This window comes from Xenopus laevis, chromosome 4L (genome assembly GCF_017654675.1).
Source record: "Xenopus laevis strain J_2021 chromosome 4L, Xenopus_laevis_v10.1, whole genome shotgun sequence".
NCBI classification, from domain to species: Eukaryota; Metazoa; Chordata; class Amphibia; order Anura; family Pipidae; genus Xenopus; species Xenopus laevis.
In genome coordinates, this window is record NC_054377.1 from 130,999,797 (window position 1) to 131,017,740 (window position 17,944).

A 17,944-nucleotide genomic window follows, 5' to 3' on the forward strand; every position below is an offset into this window, starting at 1 on the left:
AATTTAAAGGAGAAGGAAAGGCCTATTTACTTGGGGGTGGCAAAGGTTAGGCACCCCAAGTGATTGTATATACTTACCTGAAACCCCGGGCCAGTGCTCCTGTCAAAAGAAAACTGCACTGGTCCGGAGGTTCTTCTTTCTTCAAATTTCCCGGGGCAGACACATGCCCAGTAGAATGAAAGTTCAGCTTTTCGCACGACTGCGCATGTGCACCCGCGTGAAGAAAAAAGAAGAAGGAAGCGATCGCTCCGTAGTGCTCGCTGGAAGAACCCTTAGACCAGTAGAGTTTTCTACTGATAGGAGCACCTCAATCCCCTCACCATGGAGACTTAAGGAAAAACACCTGATGGGACTGTGCAGAAGTTGCAGGACTCTGCTGCTCTTGGAAAAGTAGAAAGGGAAATGTGGGAAGGTGCGGTGCTCTCATGGGTTTTGGCACTGGAGAGCAATTTAAGTCTAATTACTTTTCTCTGAAGCATGTTTATATACTCTATATAATATATCTGCGCTATAGAATTGCATAGGGTAATAATCATACTATCAATTGTAGGCCAAATACTTAATGCTTAAGGGTCCATAAAGAACATCTCAGTTCCAACAAAACCAGAGCAACATTAGGTGGGCCAAATGGTTCCCATCTGCCATCAATGTCTACGTTTCCAGCCTTTTTTTTTTTTTTGTTAAACAAAATGTTTACTTCTATTGAATTGGCAGAAAGCACAATCTCAGGACTACCCTGAATATTTCAACCCTGTAAAGCCGTTACTGAAGTTTTAGCGCCACCCTCTGGTCAGAGCCTAGCACAGCATCCCCTTGCAGAAGAAACCCACTGTGAAGTATTAAGGTGCCTACACAGTAGGTGTTTGGTGGTTTTTACTGCTCAGGCAAAACTGACTTTGCAGGGCTCATTATTCATATAAAGTAAGATTGTCTAACCCATCCTTCAGTTTTTATTGTGCTACACCTTCCAGCACCAAAGGCTTGGACAATTCTGGCCAGAAGTAGGGGTAGGCAGAAGAAAAAATATATATATTTGGCTCTTACCTGGTGGCTATTTACTGTCTCTAGATAAGGCGCTAGAGGGGCTAGGCCAAACAGGGTCAGACTGGGCAGTATACGACTAAACAGATTTCTGTTCCTTTCTGTGATGCTGTCACTGTTATTTTATAGGTAGGCACCGAATACAGAATCTGGTTTGAGATTTGCTCATATCCCATCTCTTTCTGTAGGATTCAGATTTGGACCAATCAGTAGTTTTCATCATAACCATAACATTTTTATTAATCAGAGATCAGTTCTCTCAAATTTAAATAAGGTTTGGATTCAGTTTGATATCCAGCCAAATCCATAAATGATGCATTCAGTGCACACTACCTCTGTTCCTCTTCATAATTCTCTACTGTTATACAGAGACCCTGCTATTTACTCAATGGCTAAGCTGTTACTTGGATAAGGAGATCAGGTCCAAGCTAGTGTCCTCTGGAAACCATTCATCTCTGTTCTGTTAAATAGTTGAATTGTTGAAGGGAAGGAATGAGTCTTGTCACAGTGTCAATCTGTTCTGAGCTGATACTACACAATATTTGACCCTTAAGTGATGGATGAAGGGGTTCATTAAGAAACATCTTGTCTGTGTGTACATATTCACTTTAAATCACAAATAAGGCGGCACAAGGTTATTTTATCAAAAGCCTCATGAATCCCTCATTCCCTCTCAGTATGGCAGCTTTAGTGCTACTCGGTGCTGTGGTAGAATGACCAAAGAAATGTGTAAAAAGGTGTGTTTAGCCTTTATTTTCTTCCCAACAAGAGATGGAAGCTGCAAGGGAGATGTTAAAGGATTTGCTGGCTGGACCTGAAAGCTATAGTGTTCTGCAAGAAACAGGCAATCCATTCCAGTGGTCCAGTTTGCATGTTGGAGCTCACTTTCCACAAGAATGCTGTCCTGTAGAACGGTATTTAATGGTAGTTAAGTGTTAGGAAGGTCGCGCTGAGCAGGGCGCAGAGCAGAAAGGTTACCTGACTGTGTTAAGAACTCCCAGAGGGGCTGGGGTGCTGCCTGTCGCTGCAAGGAGCAGAGGGAGACATGAGCAGAGTCTAAAGTGATTGAGGAAAGCCAGAAGGTGAGACAGGCCAGAAGGTGAGAGCTGATATCCCAGGAGGGGAGAGTCAGCTGGGCTTAGTGAGAAGCCTGAATATTCCAGAGTGTGGAAGCCAACCTGTATGGTGAGAACCCCAGAGTGGGGAAAAGTTTCAAATGTGTGCTGTTAAAAAGCTAATGAACTGTAGTGACTTTATTTTGGGAAGAGTATGTCAAAATAAACCTTTGTTTTTGCCTGAAGACTTGGTGTTCCTGTATTTATGCTCCTGATCCTACCTACCTGCCTACCAAAGCTAATTTCTGTTGCATCACCCCAGCAACCTTATTGGTTGGGTGGGGTCAGCCAATCAGGGCTTACTCTGCTGTTTATAGCCCAGTCCTCCTCACAGCCAGGGCCTGAGCATTGGCCTTGTTCTAAGCACTGTGGCTTGACCCTAGCTTTTCTGCTTTGACCTGCTCTTATTCCTGCTGTTATCTCACCTGCTCTTGATCTAATCTTGCCCCCTACCTGGTCTTGTTCTATTTCTTCTTCTATCCCTGTTCCTAGTTTTGCACTTGTTCTCTCCTTCTTTTTTCCTGATCTAGTCCAATCCTCTTCGCCTGCACCACCCACCCCTGTCCTGTCTCTATGCCCACTCCATCTTGTCTCTTGTTCTCCCTCTCAGTCTACTTTCAGATTCCTTTGACAAAGCCGGCTTAACGCTGGTGAAACGCGCGTCAGGCGCCTTTTAGCTTTAGCTAGGCAGGGGGACTGAACTCTCATTAATTTAGGCTACCTCTTCACGATTCAAACGGGTGGGAAGCTCTGAGGGTGAAGGGGTGGGTGAACTACGGAGCCTCGTTCTGGGGTAGAATTCATTCGAACCTTGATGCTAACCTTTTCAGTACCATAATTTAATTCCAGTAATTAAATAGTGGATACATTTTTGATACCACCTTGTTTTACCAATTTCTCCATGGAAATGGGAGGGTGCGCCGGAGGGTGAACGGGTGGTGGAAATATTAAGGCTGGAAAGTGGATTGGTGGTGGAATGGGTGGCAATGGAATAGGTTACCTACATACAATTCTTATAGGCCACGTGACATTTGTCCTTTTCGCCCCACACGGCGGTATTGCTGCAGTTGTTCACTGCAGATTGTAGTGGTTTACTACAGACTTCAGGCATCAGCCTCCTAATTTACTCATGGTTCGCATTTGTCGCTTTACCTAATTTTGGTCCTAGTTTCATTTTTAATGGTTTCCTGGACTCACGATTTTATTTAATACATCAGTAAAAGTTACGTTTTAACCATGTTCTTTGAGTTATCGGGTCTTACGATGGGGTGGTGCAATTTCAAGGGTTAACTTTCTTTTTCTTAATACGCTTATCTTTTTAACCCTGCACACCATCTACTGGTTTTCTCAATTGATGGGTGGTGCTCCCTTTTTTTGTTTGAGTCTACTTTCAGATTCCGACTGTTTGTCTGCTCCGTCCTGCTTCACTCTGTTCCAGTCCTGTTCATCACCTGCTTCATCCCTTTCCTGCCTAATCTGGATTCTTAGCCCACATCACCCTGTTCTAGTTCCTGTGTCACCCTTATTTATCACCCTTATTTATCTGTGTGCACAGTAGCCTGAAGGACTCGCTCCCTTCCCTTTAGAAACCCTTTACAGACATTTGATGATGAAACGACCATCACCCTAAACTTTAGATTACTCTCAATGTCCTCAACTTCAACTGCTTTGCTTATGTAAGTAGAGTCAAACAGGGCCTTATTTACCATACAGGCACACGGGGGAGGGGGGCAACTTGGGTTGATGCTCAAGGAAATACATGCTCCCAGCTTGTTCATGCAGTTTCAATGCAAGTTTCCACCTAAGCCATAAGCTTAAGTCAGTCCAGCATGCTATATGCCTGAATCTTTACCTCATTACCTTCTCTGCACCAAATACTTTTTTTTGGGTACCTAAACTGGCATTTTCCTGTCTGTCTGTTTTTGCCTGTATGCCCAATTTTTTATTATCGATTTTGACAGCTGATACTTTCCCTGATGTTCACCCGGACTTTGGGTTTGATAAAAATGTTGATCCTTTATAACTGGATACAGTATGTGTAATGATCAAAATGGTATGAAGTAGTGATGGGTGAATCTGACCCATTTCGCTTTGCAGCAAATTTTTGAAACAGTGAAAACTAGCCAAAATACATTAAATTCTATGGGCGACAATTTTTTTCCCCCCCATTGGAGTCTATCGGCAAAATTTTGCTCATCACTAGTATTGAGGTCCCATATGTCTATCATCAGAAAATTAAAAAGCAGAACAGAGAGGGGAGAGCAGAAGATAAAGGGAAGAAAATAGAAAAACAAACTGTTTTATTTGTTTTGTTATTTGTTAAATATTATTATTCTAAAGCTGTTTGTGTGTTTAGAGAAACCTTTTCCATATTGTGCCTGGATATTTATGTTAATCCACAAAAGTATTTGGTCTTTTAAGTTTACTAATACTTCAACTGGTCACCAAATTGTGGCCCTATTTTTCCATTTTTTTACCTTAAATGTAAATGCATGTAGGGGATGCTTTGAATGCTGCATTTTTAGTGGCCTGCAAGTCCAGAGCCCAAGCAGTCAAAATTGTCCCCCATTTCTATAAATCTTTTGTCCGGTATAGTAGGCTGTATATCCATTTAAAACTGATGGTCAAAGTGCCCAAAAGGCCCTTATTTGTCATTACTCTAAAGAATGGTAAAGATGGTTCTGTCCAATCTTAAAGAAGAGTGATCCTCTTGCCTTGGAGCATAAAGGAACTCTAACCTCTTTTAGATTCCTGGCAGATTAACTTGTTGTTGCTTTTCAAGCAAAATACATTTATTCTTCAAAGGGAAAGTTGAGTCAGAGGACATAAGGCATTGGTTGTAACATGGACACACCACCTGAGGCTGCACAAAAAACACACATCAAGTATAAGTCTATCAAACCTCCAGGTTGTTCAGAGGTAAAAAAGCAAAGTTTAGAAGGTCAGCTGTCTATTATTTTTTTAACTTGGTGGCTTTTCCAGGTAAAATGTCATAGACAAAATTGGCTTCCAGTTGTCTCGGAAATTGCGAAGGTTATGGCAAATGCAGGCAATTCTCTACAGCTGCATTCTGAGGCAACAATCACCTGTGTTCCTTTGCATCTGGGCCCTCCATTGTGATGGGGCCAATGACAGGACTGATGTCCCCTTCTAATGGCAGCCCTGTGTCCATCCTCATGTACAACAAACATGAGGAGCTGTAGGCCCTCTCACTTCCAGATCAGCCCATTCATTAAAAATGGAAAGAGAAATAGTTTGGATGTGTTCCAAATTCCTTTTGAGGTGCACTTTCATTGCTTGATGGTCAGGAAGGAAGGCTGAAAGTCACGCAACAAGATGCCTGCCCACGATTACATAAAATTGATTTCCCCAAACACTGTCATAGGCCAAAGCCTAGCCCTCTATGCCATTTCCTCTTTACATATGAATTTGCATTGATGTATGGTATGCATCACTGCCATTATGGGCTATAAGGTTTCACACCATTAAAGATAAAAGCAATGGCTGCTCCATGTGACATCTGTATTGCTGACTTAGTGAAGGCAGCCAAAGGTCACAACGAAGTAATGTGTTAAAGAGAAGGCATCCACCGCTCTTGCATTTACTCTAATAGAAAAGGAATGTTGGCTCAGGAATAAACATCAGGATTGAATTTAATGCAGTAATGTTTTGAGGCTGCAGGGAACATTAGGGAAAAGATAGGAATGTAGGTGTGAGCTTAGAAATTAAGGTGCACGATTGTATCCATGAAACTGAAAATCGAATAGGCCTCGTGTTACTCACAAGCAATCAGAGAAAACCTTAGAAATGGAAACCAGAATGGAGTTACTAGAGCAAAAAATATATACACACTGCCTTCCTTGAATATAGAATTGCCTTTGGCTACCTCACTGAATAGGAGTAAGGGTTCAGCAGAGGACACTGTATGCAACTAGGATCTGTCCTAATGATACATCTGGCCAGTGTCCCTTGATGACACAGTCTGCACCTTACAGTAGATTTTTTTATCCTTGGCATGGTGCAGACCATAGCCAGACTGAGGGGGAAAGTGTTGTTGGACTAAGGACAGCTCGTGCGCCCTGTTGTGCTATTTTTTTACTCCCCTTAGTCATAGTTATGGAATCACTGACTGTTTGGAAACCAAAATGGAGTTGTTACAGAAAACAATAAGGATTCCATTACTCATAGGATAAGAAAATTGACTTGATGACTCACAGGAAACCAAAATGGACTTGCTGACTCCTAGAAAACAAAGATGGAGTTGATGTCTCATTGGAAACCAAAATGGAGTTTATGACTACAATTTAGATCAGTTGTCCATAGTCAATAGATACAAAAAGTGCACCATGCACAATTTTATATACAGTAAGTGAATGAAAGTCAAATAATCCCTTTAGTTTTCTTGCACTTCTCCCATTGGTTGTAGTAATTTGATTCACTGGCACTTAGAAAACCAAAATTTAGTTAATGACCCTTAGGAAAGTTGATGACAATTAGAAAACCAAAGTGGAATTGATGACTATTAGGAAACCAAAATGAAGTTGATTCTTATAAGAAACCTAAATGGAGCAGACGACTCTCAGGAAACCAAAATCAAGTTGATGATTCTTATTGGAAACCAAAATGGAGTTGATGACTTTTATAGGAAATCTAAATGGAGTTCATGACCCTTATAGAAAGCCAAAATGGAGTTGATGACTCTTAGGAAACCAAAATGGAGTCAATGAGCCTTTTGGAACCAAAGTGGAGTTGATGGAAATTAGGAAACCTAAATGGAGTAGATTAATCTTAGTAAACCAAAATGAAATTGATGATTTTTATAGGAAACCTAAATGGAGAGGATGACTCTAAGGAAACCAAAATGGAGTTGATGATTCTTATAGGAAACCAAAATGGTGTCAATGAGCCTTTTGGAACCAAAGTGGAGTTGATGGAAATTAGGAAACCTAAATGGAGTAGATTAATCTTAGTAAACCAAAATGAAATTGATGATTTTTATAGGAAACCTAAATGGAGAGGATGACTCTAAGGAAACCAAAATGGAGTTGATGATTCTTATAGGAAACCAAAATGGAGTTGATGACTCTTAGGAAACCAAAATGGAGTTTATGACTCTTAGGAAACCAAATGGAGTTGATGACTCTTAGGAAACCAAAATGGAGTAGATGATTCTTAGGAAACCTAAAATGCAGTTGACTATATTTTAGATCAGTTTTCCATTAACAACATACAAAAAGGGCCCAGCATGCACCATTTGATATAAGTGACGGCAACTCAAAAACGACAGCAGGAACATCCTAAAAATGTTTCCATTTACTTAATATTCCAGTCATGTTTATTATTCTACATGGGATTCATTAGCATATAATTAGCATATCGCATCAGACACACGGCTGGAGCAGTCTCCATACACAACATTGACAATATTTATAGCATACTATTATTATTATGCAGGGACAGCCAATTGGTGGTTCCTCTACTGTTACCTGGCAACACCATTGAAATAGAAACAGCCAATCAGAAGTGGCTGAGAGACATGTGCTTTTCTGTGGCGACCCGACGGGTCTTTATAGAAGAGTCTGTACAGCTGCGTTATAGGCCAGAGGGTGGCGTAAGGGAACAGCACAGTGCATGAGTATATTGTCAGAGAGGATGCAGAGGCATAAACACAGTTTGTGTACATATAGGTATATTGGACTACAGTACCCAGAATTCATTGCAGACAGTGGTACAAACACATGACTTATTAGGTTGCTACTGGACAGAATAAATACTAGAGTATAAATAGCAAAGGTAAGTAGATCCGGCTACATAACAAGAAATATATAGTCACCCCCCCTCCCCACTACATTTCATTTAAAACTGGCCCCAAGTGCCGTTGGATATGATGATTTAAACTGAACATGCTGTGATATAAAGTATTAAGGCTGGTCAAATCAATTCAAGTTGACGTTCAATTTGCAGTCAATATAATGCAAAGTGGACAACCCCTCGCCCCGTATTCACAGGAAGTGGCCAAAGCACTAAAATAGTTTGGTCGATTTATTGTTTCCTAACTACATTTTAGCTTTCAATTCCTAGAAAGCTTCCTTTTCATTTAGATTTTAGCTGCCCAGCACAGAATCAAACAGATCCCTTTTCACAAAGCAAAGGATTGGCTGAAGTCTACGAACCCCATTAGTGGCATGGTTAGACAGGCGGGCCATTTTTAGCCTACACCCATAACCTACCCCGTCTCCAATAATCTGCAAGAAAGGCACGCATTTCCCGGTCATGTTTCATCATTTTAAGTAATGGTGCTACTAAACACTGGCATTGTATCATTGTTGGGCCATTATTTTGAAAGTAAACCTGGGCCCCAGTGTGCCTGCTACAATGGCAGCTTCATTCCAGAAGAAAAACAGATTTATCCCTTTAGTTAAAAATAGCAGTCTAGATGGCAATAGCACCTTGTAGGGTGAGCCAACCAGAAAAGACCTTTTGTTGGATGGAAAGCTGCATTAGGTGGAGTTATTTAGAACTTTTGAGAGCCATGGCTGCTGGAAGAATTGTATTGCTCTAAGGTGATTGTATTGAGAGCTGCATTACGTGGGGTTACTTTGAACTCTCTACATGGTTTGTCTACTGACTGTCACCTATGACTTTGTCCCTTCTCAACGAGGCATGCCTTTAAGCTTAGTGGTCTTCTTGCTTGCCATGGTCATAATATGTGTAGGCATTCGTATGGTGCTCATATAAATCTATTATCTGCTTCAATGCACCCTGCCTGTCAGATCTACATGCCACCTACAAGCAGAGCACAGAAGAGGAAGGCTGCTCTTACTTATTCATGGAGTCAAAATTCAATAAGCACAGTGGAGACAATAAAGTGCAACCAATCCCAGGTGGCCCATTACCATTCAATGTGTGCACTTAATTTTAGAGGCAAAAAACAAACTCTCCCAGGTGGGATGGTGCTTGAACTGGATAACATCATTCACACGTCACAGTGTTAAACATTGTGCTTTGGCAGGCAGCCCCCCAACCGTAAGCTTTGTACAGCAGTAATTGTTGTTCATTACACTGATAAGTAACATGTTCACTTCTAGGAGGCATTTGCAGCAAAGACCTTTCGGGCATTTCAGAATTAACCAAGAAAGCCCAGGTCTGAGGGCACTTGTGGAATTTGCTCAGGGCAAAGCCGATCCACTTGAGTGAGATATTACTGGTTTTTGTGCTTGTAATAAGCATTTTTGGCTTTCCTCTGGGTATGGCACATTCACCCTGCTGCTAAACTCCCAGCACCTTACTTTCTTCTGGGAAGTGAAGTTCAAATTCACTAGAGGGATTATATATATATATATATAAATATATATCTATATATATATTTATGTTTTTATTTATGGCACAGGTAGGTATGATATAGAACAACTTACAGGATCAAGGGGGAGGAGCTGGGAGATGTAGTTCAATAACCTCTGGAAGGCCCCATGTCGGCCAAACCTGATTTAAGAGGTCCCTGGTTCATTTGACAGCAACTAAAATTCCTAAACATGTTTTATTTGCAGCATTCATTGCATCAATTAAATGCATGCTTAGTATATGCTACTTCCATATGCTAGCTCAAAAGGTTGAACTTAATGAACATGTGTCTTTGTTCAACCTCAGCTACTACGGAAACCCTAAATTTTCATTCTCAGTGTGTTTCCATTGCCAAACAAGAGAAACATGCAAGAAGGCTAACTGTCCAAGGCATATGGACTATAACCAGGTAGAACAGGCGAGGGGCAGTGCACGGATTCAGGCCTCATGCACAGAAAACTTGCAACGGGGCATCTTGCACTAGATATATGGAGTCAGAGAGAGAGCAAGGAGGGTCTGTATTCCCACCCAGGACTCCTATGCAGAACACATTGTGCAACATTGGGATCTGAGCCAAATCACACAATGCAAAGAGCAGAAGTGGTGTCAAGTATCAGTTAGGAAGCAAATCCATGCCAGGCCTTGGTGAGCTTATGGGATTTCACAGATTTTATCTGAGGCTCAGTACAACATGCCAGTGAATGATGTGGTTATTAGCCCTGCCAACCCCTCAGCAGTCTTTGGAATTGGAGGAAAGTTCTGCTCCTTAATTTGTAAGTAAATACTAGTGTGCAGCTAATAGGTGTTATTCAGTAAGTTACAATACACAAGAGCCACAATAACCTTGACAAATATCCTTATAAATAATGATGTCATCAGTTATGAACGATGCTCAGTGATGTCACTTGTATCAAAAGAAACTCTCTGCTTATTAACTGTTCAGTTTCTGTGCTATTTAAGTTTTTATCAAGTGCCAAATGATTTTTTTTAACAACAGTGCCACCAGCTGGTCAATTCTTCTGACTGTGTAGTCGGAGAGCTTTACATTCAGAAGGAAAACAGAAAAGTCTTGCACTGCTCAGGAAATAGATGAAAAGCCTCAGAAGACAATCTCTTTCCAGAGCAGAGCATAATTCGAAGATTTAGTTTTCATTCTAAAGATACATCTCTCTGACTGTATTGTTACAAGAACTGTGACCCTGTTAAAAAAATAATTATACTGGCAGTTAATAAAAACTTAAATAGCTCTGAAACTGGAAACTTAGAAACGCACCCAGAGCAATTTTGCATCAATTTTTTAATGGTTTACTGATCCTTTAAAATATGAGAATAATAGGAGTCACCCTAGAGTTCTGTATACAATAACGTGTATGGATATGGATTTCCTTGGTGATTTTAATTTTATTATGGAGGGGTGGGGCATTATTCCCCATACAGTATAGCTAGAGGTTTGCCTACTGGTCTGTATTTTACCAGCTTGGTGGGTAAATATTCTACTGAATGCCAAGGTTATCAACAGAGAAGAAAAGTAACAGAGACAGTTGTTAATTCTTCCTAGAAAAGTGATTAACATAAATGTGGCCCTGTAAGGGTGTCCTGTTGTGTTGGACTGGCTCAGAGACAGGCGTTAGGGTACAATCCAGTATTGCTGTACAGCAGTTGCTCTTACTCTTTCTTCTCAAGGCCCCACTAGCTCATCACAGTGAAAACCCGGCCCTCACCCACATGACAACCAAAGCTCAGATAAAGTTGAGTGTACAATAAATTTCTTTCATTGGTGCTGTAGATTGGTGCTGTAGATTAATAATCACCAGAACAACCAGAGCACATTGGTTTGGCACTTTAAATAGGCGTAATATACAAGTTACACGAGCTCCGGACAACCATGAAGAGCAAGGAGGCCACATGGACCTCAAAGCTTCAGAATCTTGTTGTAAAGAGAAGCCAGAAGCCCTGTGTGTATCGATTGCATCTCATTAGCATCTCTGCACAGCAGTGTGTTATGGGTACATTTGCTTGTGCCCCTTATACATCCTCCAGAATTGTGGTAACAAATGTTACTTGCCTCACATGAACATTGTAGTCAACACTCATGACCCACACATTTCAAATCTCACCCCAAAATGAGGTGCAAAAATAAACCCTATAATACATTTTTACATTTTTGTCACAGAACAAGTTACAAGTAGAACTGCAATGCAATGTATTGGCTCTGTGTAACAGTAGCGGCCTAGTATGCCTTTAAATTGACCTTTAATTTGTTGTAAACAATGATATTCTACAAGACAACTGCAATTGGTCTTCATTTTTGTGTTTTGTTACTGATTTATTTTTTTGTTCTGCAGTACTCAAGCTTATTAATTACAGTATCTGCTATCAGGCGGCTAGGGCTTGATTCTCCCAAGCAACCAGGCTGCAGTTTAGAAGTTCCGAATGAATTGTAGAAGGCATGTATAGAAAGATCAGCAATAAAACAAAATCATAATATGGTGAATTTTTTTGTTTTTGGTTTGAATCAGTGATCACAATTACACAAGAGATTTTTCGGTAGAATGCCAGAAGAGGAAGGCTAACCATTCAAAATAACATCAATAATAATAAAATGAAGACTGAATGAAAAGTTGCTTAGAATACCGGTAAGTCCACTTATAACATACTACAATTTTGTTCAAAGGTGAATTGCCCCTTTAAATATTCATCTGGCTGTATTGTCTTGAATATTTGGAAATGAAGCCCATTGCCAATAAATAGGGCAAGAATGTCTAACAAGAGCATAATGAGGCAAGTTAAGGGAACAGCTGTTTAAGTGCCCTTCTTATTGGAATGAATGGGAAACTCTTTTCCTGTAGTGGATACTGGTAAAGTCAGGTGGTGGTGCCCGGTAAATTCCTAATGTGTCATAGGGCTACAGCTGTTTCGGACTTGAGGTTTTTTTTTTTACGCAAACAATGACTTAATGCAATAATAGGTGCAAGGTTCTGCATCTTGTAACCAGTAGCAACCAGTTGACCATCAAACTCTACCTAAAGATTGGTTGCTGTGGGTTACCAGGTCTGGAGCAAACTATGTGCCTATGATAATATTAGCCTGTAGGTGTAGTACACCTGCCCCTCACGGATACATTTAGGGGAAACAAGGTTTTTGTTGACCAAACTCAAGTCCCAGATGCATAAGGAAAGTATTATTGGATTAAAATTTTGAGGTCAATGTCAGGGGTTGATAAGGAACATTCATACTATAAATATATATATACACACATATATATCACCTTTCCAGTGGCAGTACAAACAGCCTTACTTGAAACTCAAAAATAATTCAAATTATCCTACGTTCAACTACTATATATATATATATGTGTTTATATATATACACATTTATAATAGCTAGGCCTCTGGCCTACACAGGGTTAATAGAACTAAACCATAAGAGTAATTCTGTACAAAGGTATACGCTCCTCCAGGCAGAGGGGGCAGCAGGGGCCCCTAACTCTCTCATGGCAGCCACAGTCCAAAGTACAACCTACAAATGGGCAATTCATTTGGGAAACCCACAAGGCCGGGCTGATAAAAGGCATTTTTATGACCTAACTGATTAAGAGCAGGGTAAAAACCATGAAGATTCAAGAAGAAATATGTCATTCCACAGGTACTTCTCATTTTGTTTCATTCATTGCCATTGTCTTAGCCATAATCCATGGTGTCTAGGTATAGCCCAGAGGGAAAAAAAACAGCCTGGACTGGACTACTCACTCGAAAATTCTATCATCTCCGGCGTATCCAAGCAAACACACGCACAAAATGCAGTGCCATAAAGTATATATTGTACTGAGTCTTAGTGCATCTTAAGGCCAACTGAAGATTTAAGAATCACTATGGTACAATTCCTTGAGATGAAGAGGAGATGATGGTTCATGAGATGAGTCCATGGAGAAAAACTCTGGGGTAAGATGGGCATGAGATCCAGTGTGGTAAATATTTGTAATGAGAAAATGCTACTCAGATTTGTATATGAGCGATGCACAAATTTAGGAAAAAGGGCAAGCCAGCTGACATACGTCCAATCGGATTTATCATAGTGGTAACAAGGGTGAGATAATTAGGGTATGACACATGCATGGTACAAGGTCCTATGTAGCTGGTTGTATGGAGTAAGATCATGTGTGACTGGGTGTGTGGAGTAAGATCCTGTGTGACTGGGTGTGTGGAGTAAGATCCTGTGTGATTGGGTGTGTGGAGTAAGAACCTGTGTGATTGGGTGTGTGGAGTAAGAACCTGTGTGATTGGGTGTGTGGAGTAAGAACCTGTGTGATTGGGTGTGTGGAGTAAGAACCTGTGTGATTGGGTGTGTGGAGTAAGAACCTGTGTGGTTGGATTTGTGGAAATAAGATCCAGTGTGGTAGTGTAAGTTGGGAAAGACATGGAGATACGTTATGATAATGTGCCTACCAATGAATCCATGGAGTAAGGCGGGAACAAGAAGTGGCCCAATATGGATGGTAACATGCTACTGGGCACATGGACAAATCCTGAGTGAGAAAGAAAAAACTACTTAGGTTAGAACCACGTGGTTATAAGTGCATGGGGAGACCATGAGATATGTACAGTACATGTAATTGGGTGACTAAGGATCCGTATGCCTGGGTGCAAGAACACAGTGTGATTGGATGTATTGGTAGGAGATTCTACAACTGGGGAACGAGGGGAGTCATTTAGGGAATATATGAATATTTACAGAACTGTATTTGAGACACGGGTACAGGAATTCTATCTAATACAACTGGCTCTTTAGTGTAAACACTGGAGTTCTATTGGTTTCTGTGTCCCCTGACCCAGTTCTCATCTGTACATCCAGAGGATCCCACAGACCACACAGGAGGATCCAAGATAATGGGGTCTGGTGGCATTTACATGGTTCCTGACTTCTCCGACGGGTTGCTGGGGAACACCTTTTCTGTGGGTGTTAGTGCCGGGCTTCCCACACCAGAGCTGCTGCTGCTACTAGACCTGTGCTGGACCATGGGCCGTGCCGGCCTTACAGGTGGAGGACGCAGCTGAGACCCAGCGAGACGTGCCGACAGAGCAGGCTTAAATGTAGTCATCATCTCTGTAGTAGAGGAGTTACTTCTCCTCATGGCAGCATCAGGGTCGCGGATCATAATGGTGTGCAAAGGACTAACCGGTTCAGAATTGGGGGTGCTCAGTGCAGGGTGTTTCATGGGTTCCAGTGTATCCAGCACCACGTCAGGGGCCTGCTTGGCTGTGTTCTGCCTCTCCAGCTCACGCAGCTCATTCAGGGCTGTGCTCATTGTCTTTTCAATGTCCTGAACACAATACGATTATATGAGAAGATCAGGAAAAACAAACAGAAAGACCACCCAAGAGACGTGCAAACAAAAACCCACCCAAGTCATGTTCATATTCAGTATATATATCAGAATCAGTGTATTGTAAGCCCACCGTAACATTCAGGAGAAATATCGGGGCTTATCCAGAAATGACATTGCCTATTATTTATGGGCTATTGTCCTACCTCAGCTAGAGCTTCAGCTTCTAAAGACTTGTGATCTCCAAGACTGCTGTGTCTGGTGCCTCCTGTTACTGAGCGCAGGGAGATTCCTTCAGCCAGACCCTTCCTCTCAGGATAATTGATGCTCCCGGCACTGCCAAAAGTTGCCATCCGGCGCTTCTCTGGACTATCCACCCTTCCTCGATTTAGTGACAGCTTGTGTGGGCTGCTGGGGCAGGCGGCGGCTCTGGGAGGGGTATCTATACAAGGACCTAGTGGTCGGGGGGGACTGTGGTTGTCACCACCACTTCTTCTTCGTGGTATGGCAGCTCCATCAGATCTTAGTCTCACCCTGACATGAAAAGGGTGCAAAAATGGGTTAGTGGCATGGGTATATGTAACTGGCACAGCATTATTGGGTGAGGAATATTTACCTTAAAGGGTCAGTAGCATGAACAAGTGAGATTAACCTGTACATAACAAGCTCACCATTAGCTGCTGTGATCTTGTGGGGGGTCAACGCCCCAAATCACCAGTAACTGCTTTCCTTACCAAAGTATGAGAAATACCTGGCTGCAATGAGCATCAATCAGAAATGTTTTATATACGTGTCTGATATAGGAAGAGTACATGCCAATGACAATTTAAAGCTTTCTTCCCTTCAAACAGATGCCCAGTTGTTATGACCACCCTGCCTGGAAACCAGATAGCAATTTATAACAGCAAAGCTGCAGTCCATAACGTTATTACGATAGTACCTGCCCAACACTCCAGAGAAGCTGTATTCCTGCAGGTGCTCAATAGGGGAGTGGATATCATTTTTGGAAGAGGCCTTATCATCTAGTAGGGGCCCACTGCTGGCCTCGCTGTCTGCCTTCTGGCTAAGGTTGTCTGAAAATGCATCATCCCTATGGGAAAAAAGGATCAGAGTTGATGACAGAATGCCTGTAAAATAGACAAAGCAGCAGCTACAGAAACATAAGAAATAGTCAGCAGAGTCAGTAATATCTCTCCTCTCTCTCTCTCTCTCTCTCTCTCTCTCTCTCTCATCTCTCTCTATACAGTATATATATACAGGTATAGGACCTGTTATCCAGAATGTTTGAGACCTGGGGATTTCCAAATAACAGATCTTTCCGTAGTTTGGATCATCATACCTTAAGTCTACTAGAAAACATTACAATAAACCCAATAGACTGGCTTTGCTTCCATTAAGGATTAATTATATCTGAGTTTGGATCAAGTACAAGGTACTGTTTTATTATTACCGAGATAAAGGAAATCATTTTTAAAAAACATTTTTTTTTTGTGGATAAAATGGAGTCTATGGGAGATAGCCTTTCCATAATTCAGAGCTTTCTGGATTACGGGTTTCCAGATAACGGATCCCATACCTGTATATAGTTTTGCAGGTAGGACCAGCAAAACAAGGATAATGAGGACCGAAACCTTGGACACAAATAGTATGTGAATAGACATAGATACAATTTTTAACAGTTGCTACCTGCAAAACTGTACATATTTTTGACTGTGCACCCTGAACAAAAAGCAGCAATAGAGTGCAGACACTTTTTTTCAAATATGTGTGTGTGTGTATATATGAATGTAAAACTCCCCAGCACACCCTGATCTCTCTTCTATGAATACCCAGTATGCCTAGGGGATCAGCACCCTCCACAAATGACTATATACGAAGAATAGATCCTGGCACAACCTGGTTTAATGTGTGGTCCCGCTTGCATTAAGCAGATTGTGCCGCTATCTATACTACTTATACAGCAGAACACAAAGACATATAAAAATATCCCAACCGGGTACTCACAGATCCTGCACCACAATGTACTGATGGGGTATCAGACCATCTACCCCATTGTGTCGCCCCTCCCACCAGTCTTCGGACGCACGATGGTACAGGAGAAGAGAGGCCCCCTTCTTAAAGGACAGCTCTCGGGGAGTCCGTCCCATGTAGTCAAACTTAGCGATGGCCTCAATCTGCTCCACCTCTGGGGATAAACCAATAACAAAGGTTATTATTAAGGCTCAGAACATGGAGAAATATAACGCAATATAATCAGCGACATGACTCTTCTCTGGTCATTAAAGGGCATGTAAAGGCAAAACAATAAAATCCCATTTTTACTTTCTTTAATGAAAAAGAAACCTATCTCCAATATACTTTAATTAAAAAATGTGTACCGTTTTTATAAGAAACCTGACTGTATGCAGTGAAATTCTCCCTTCATTTACTGCTGTGGATAGGAATTGTCAGACGGTCCCTAACTGCTGAGCAGGGAAACAATCATACTTATGAACAGCAGGGGGAGCCCCCGCCTTACTTCCCAGCCATGCAGAACTCAAGCAGCTTTGTTTATGACGATCCCTAAGCAGCCCAGACCACACTGAGCATGTGCACAGTCTTAGTCTTGCAAAGATGTTTAACAAAGTTACAAGATGGTGACCCCCTGTAGCCAACTTTGAAAGCATAAATCATTTGTTTGATTAGGCTTGTGGTGCAGTAAGTTCATGTTTATATTTAGTATACAAAATACAGCATTTCTAGCCTTATTCTGTTTTAGACTTTACATGCCCTTTAACTTCTTTTTCTAATCAGAGCCACAAGACAAGTCTAGGGCGACAGTAGCCATTTAAAGCAGTGCTGACTGTGATAAAAGATCATTCTGTATCTATTTGTACCTTATTAGGATGCTGTATACAACCTCCAGCATCCTTCATCAGGATGGGTGGTTCACCTTCAAGTTACATTTTAATATGTTGTAGAATGGCCAATTATTGGCATTTTTTCAATTGGCCTTCATTTATTTTTTATGGCTTTTGAATTATTTGCCATCTTCTTCTGACTCTTTCTAGCTTTGAAATGAGGGGTCACTGACCCCATCTAAAACCAAATACTCTGTAAAAGCTACACATTCATTGTTATTGCT

At 41.3% G+C, this 17,944-nt stretch overlaps 1 protein-coding gene across 2 annotated transcripts in view; it reads right to left on the bottom strand.

Annotated features, from left to right (window-relative positions):
• Positions 1–7,458: 7,458 nt before the first annotated feature.
• The window catches only part of LOC108714634 (SLIT-ROBO Rho GTPase-activating protein 3), a 107,970-nt gene continuing 97,484 nt past the window's right edge, over positions 7,459–17,944 (bottom strand). For both annotated transcript variants that reach the window (XM_018259033.2, XM_018259034.2), the window contains exons 19-22: positions 16,825–17,005; positions 15,761–15,910; positions 15,027–15,354; positions 7,459–14,817 (exon numbers count right to left, since the gene is read on the bottom strand). In XM_018259033.2, coding sequence (XP_018114522.1) covers positions 14,401–14,817; positions 15,027–15,354; positions 15,761–15,910; positions 16,825–17,005 — 1,076 coding nt within the window. In that variant the 3' untranslated portion in view covers positions 7,459–14,400. The remainder of the gene's footprint in view (positions 14,818–15,026; positions 15,355–15,760; positions 15,911–16,824; positions 17,006–17,944) is intronic.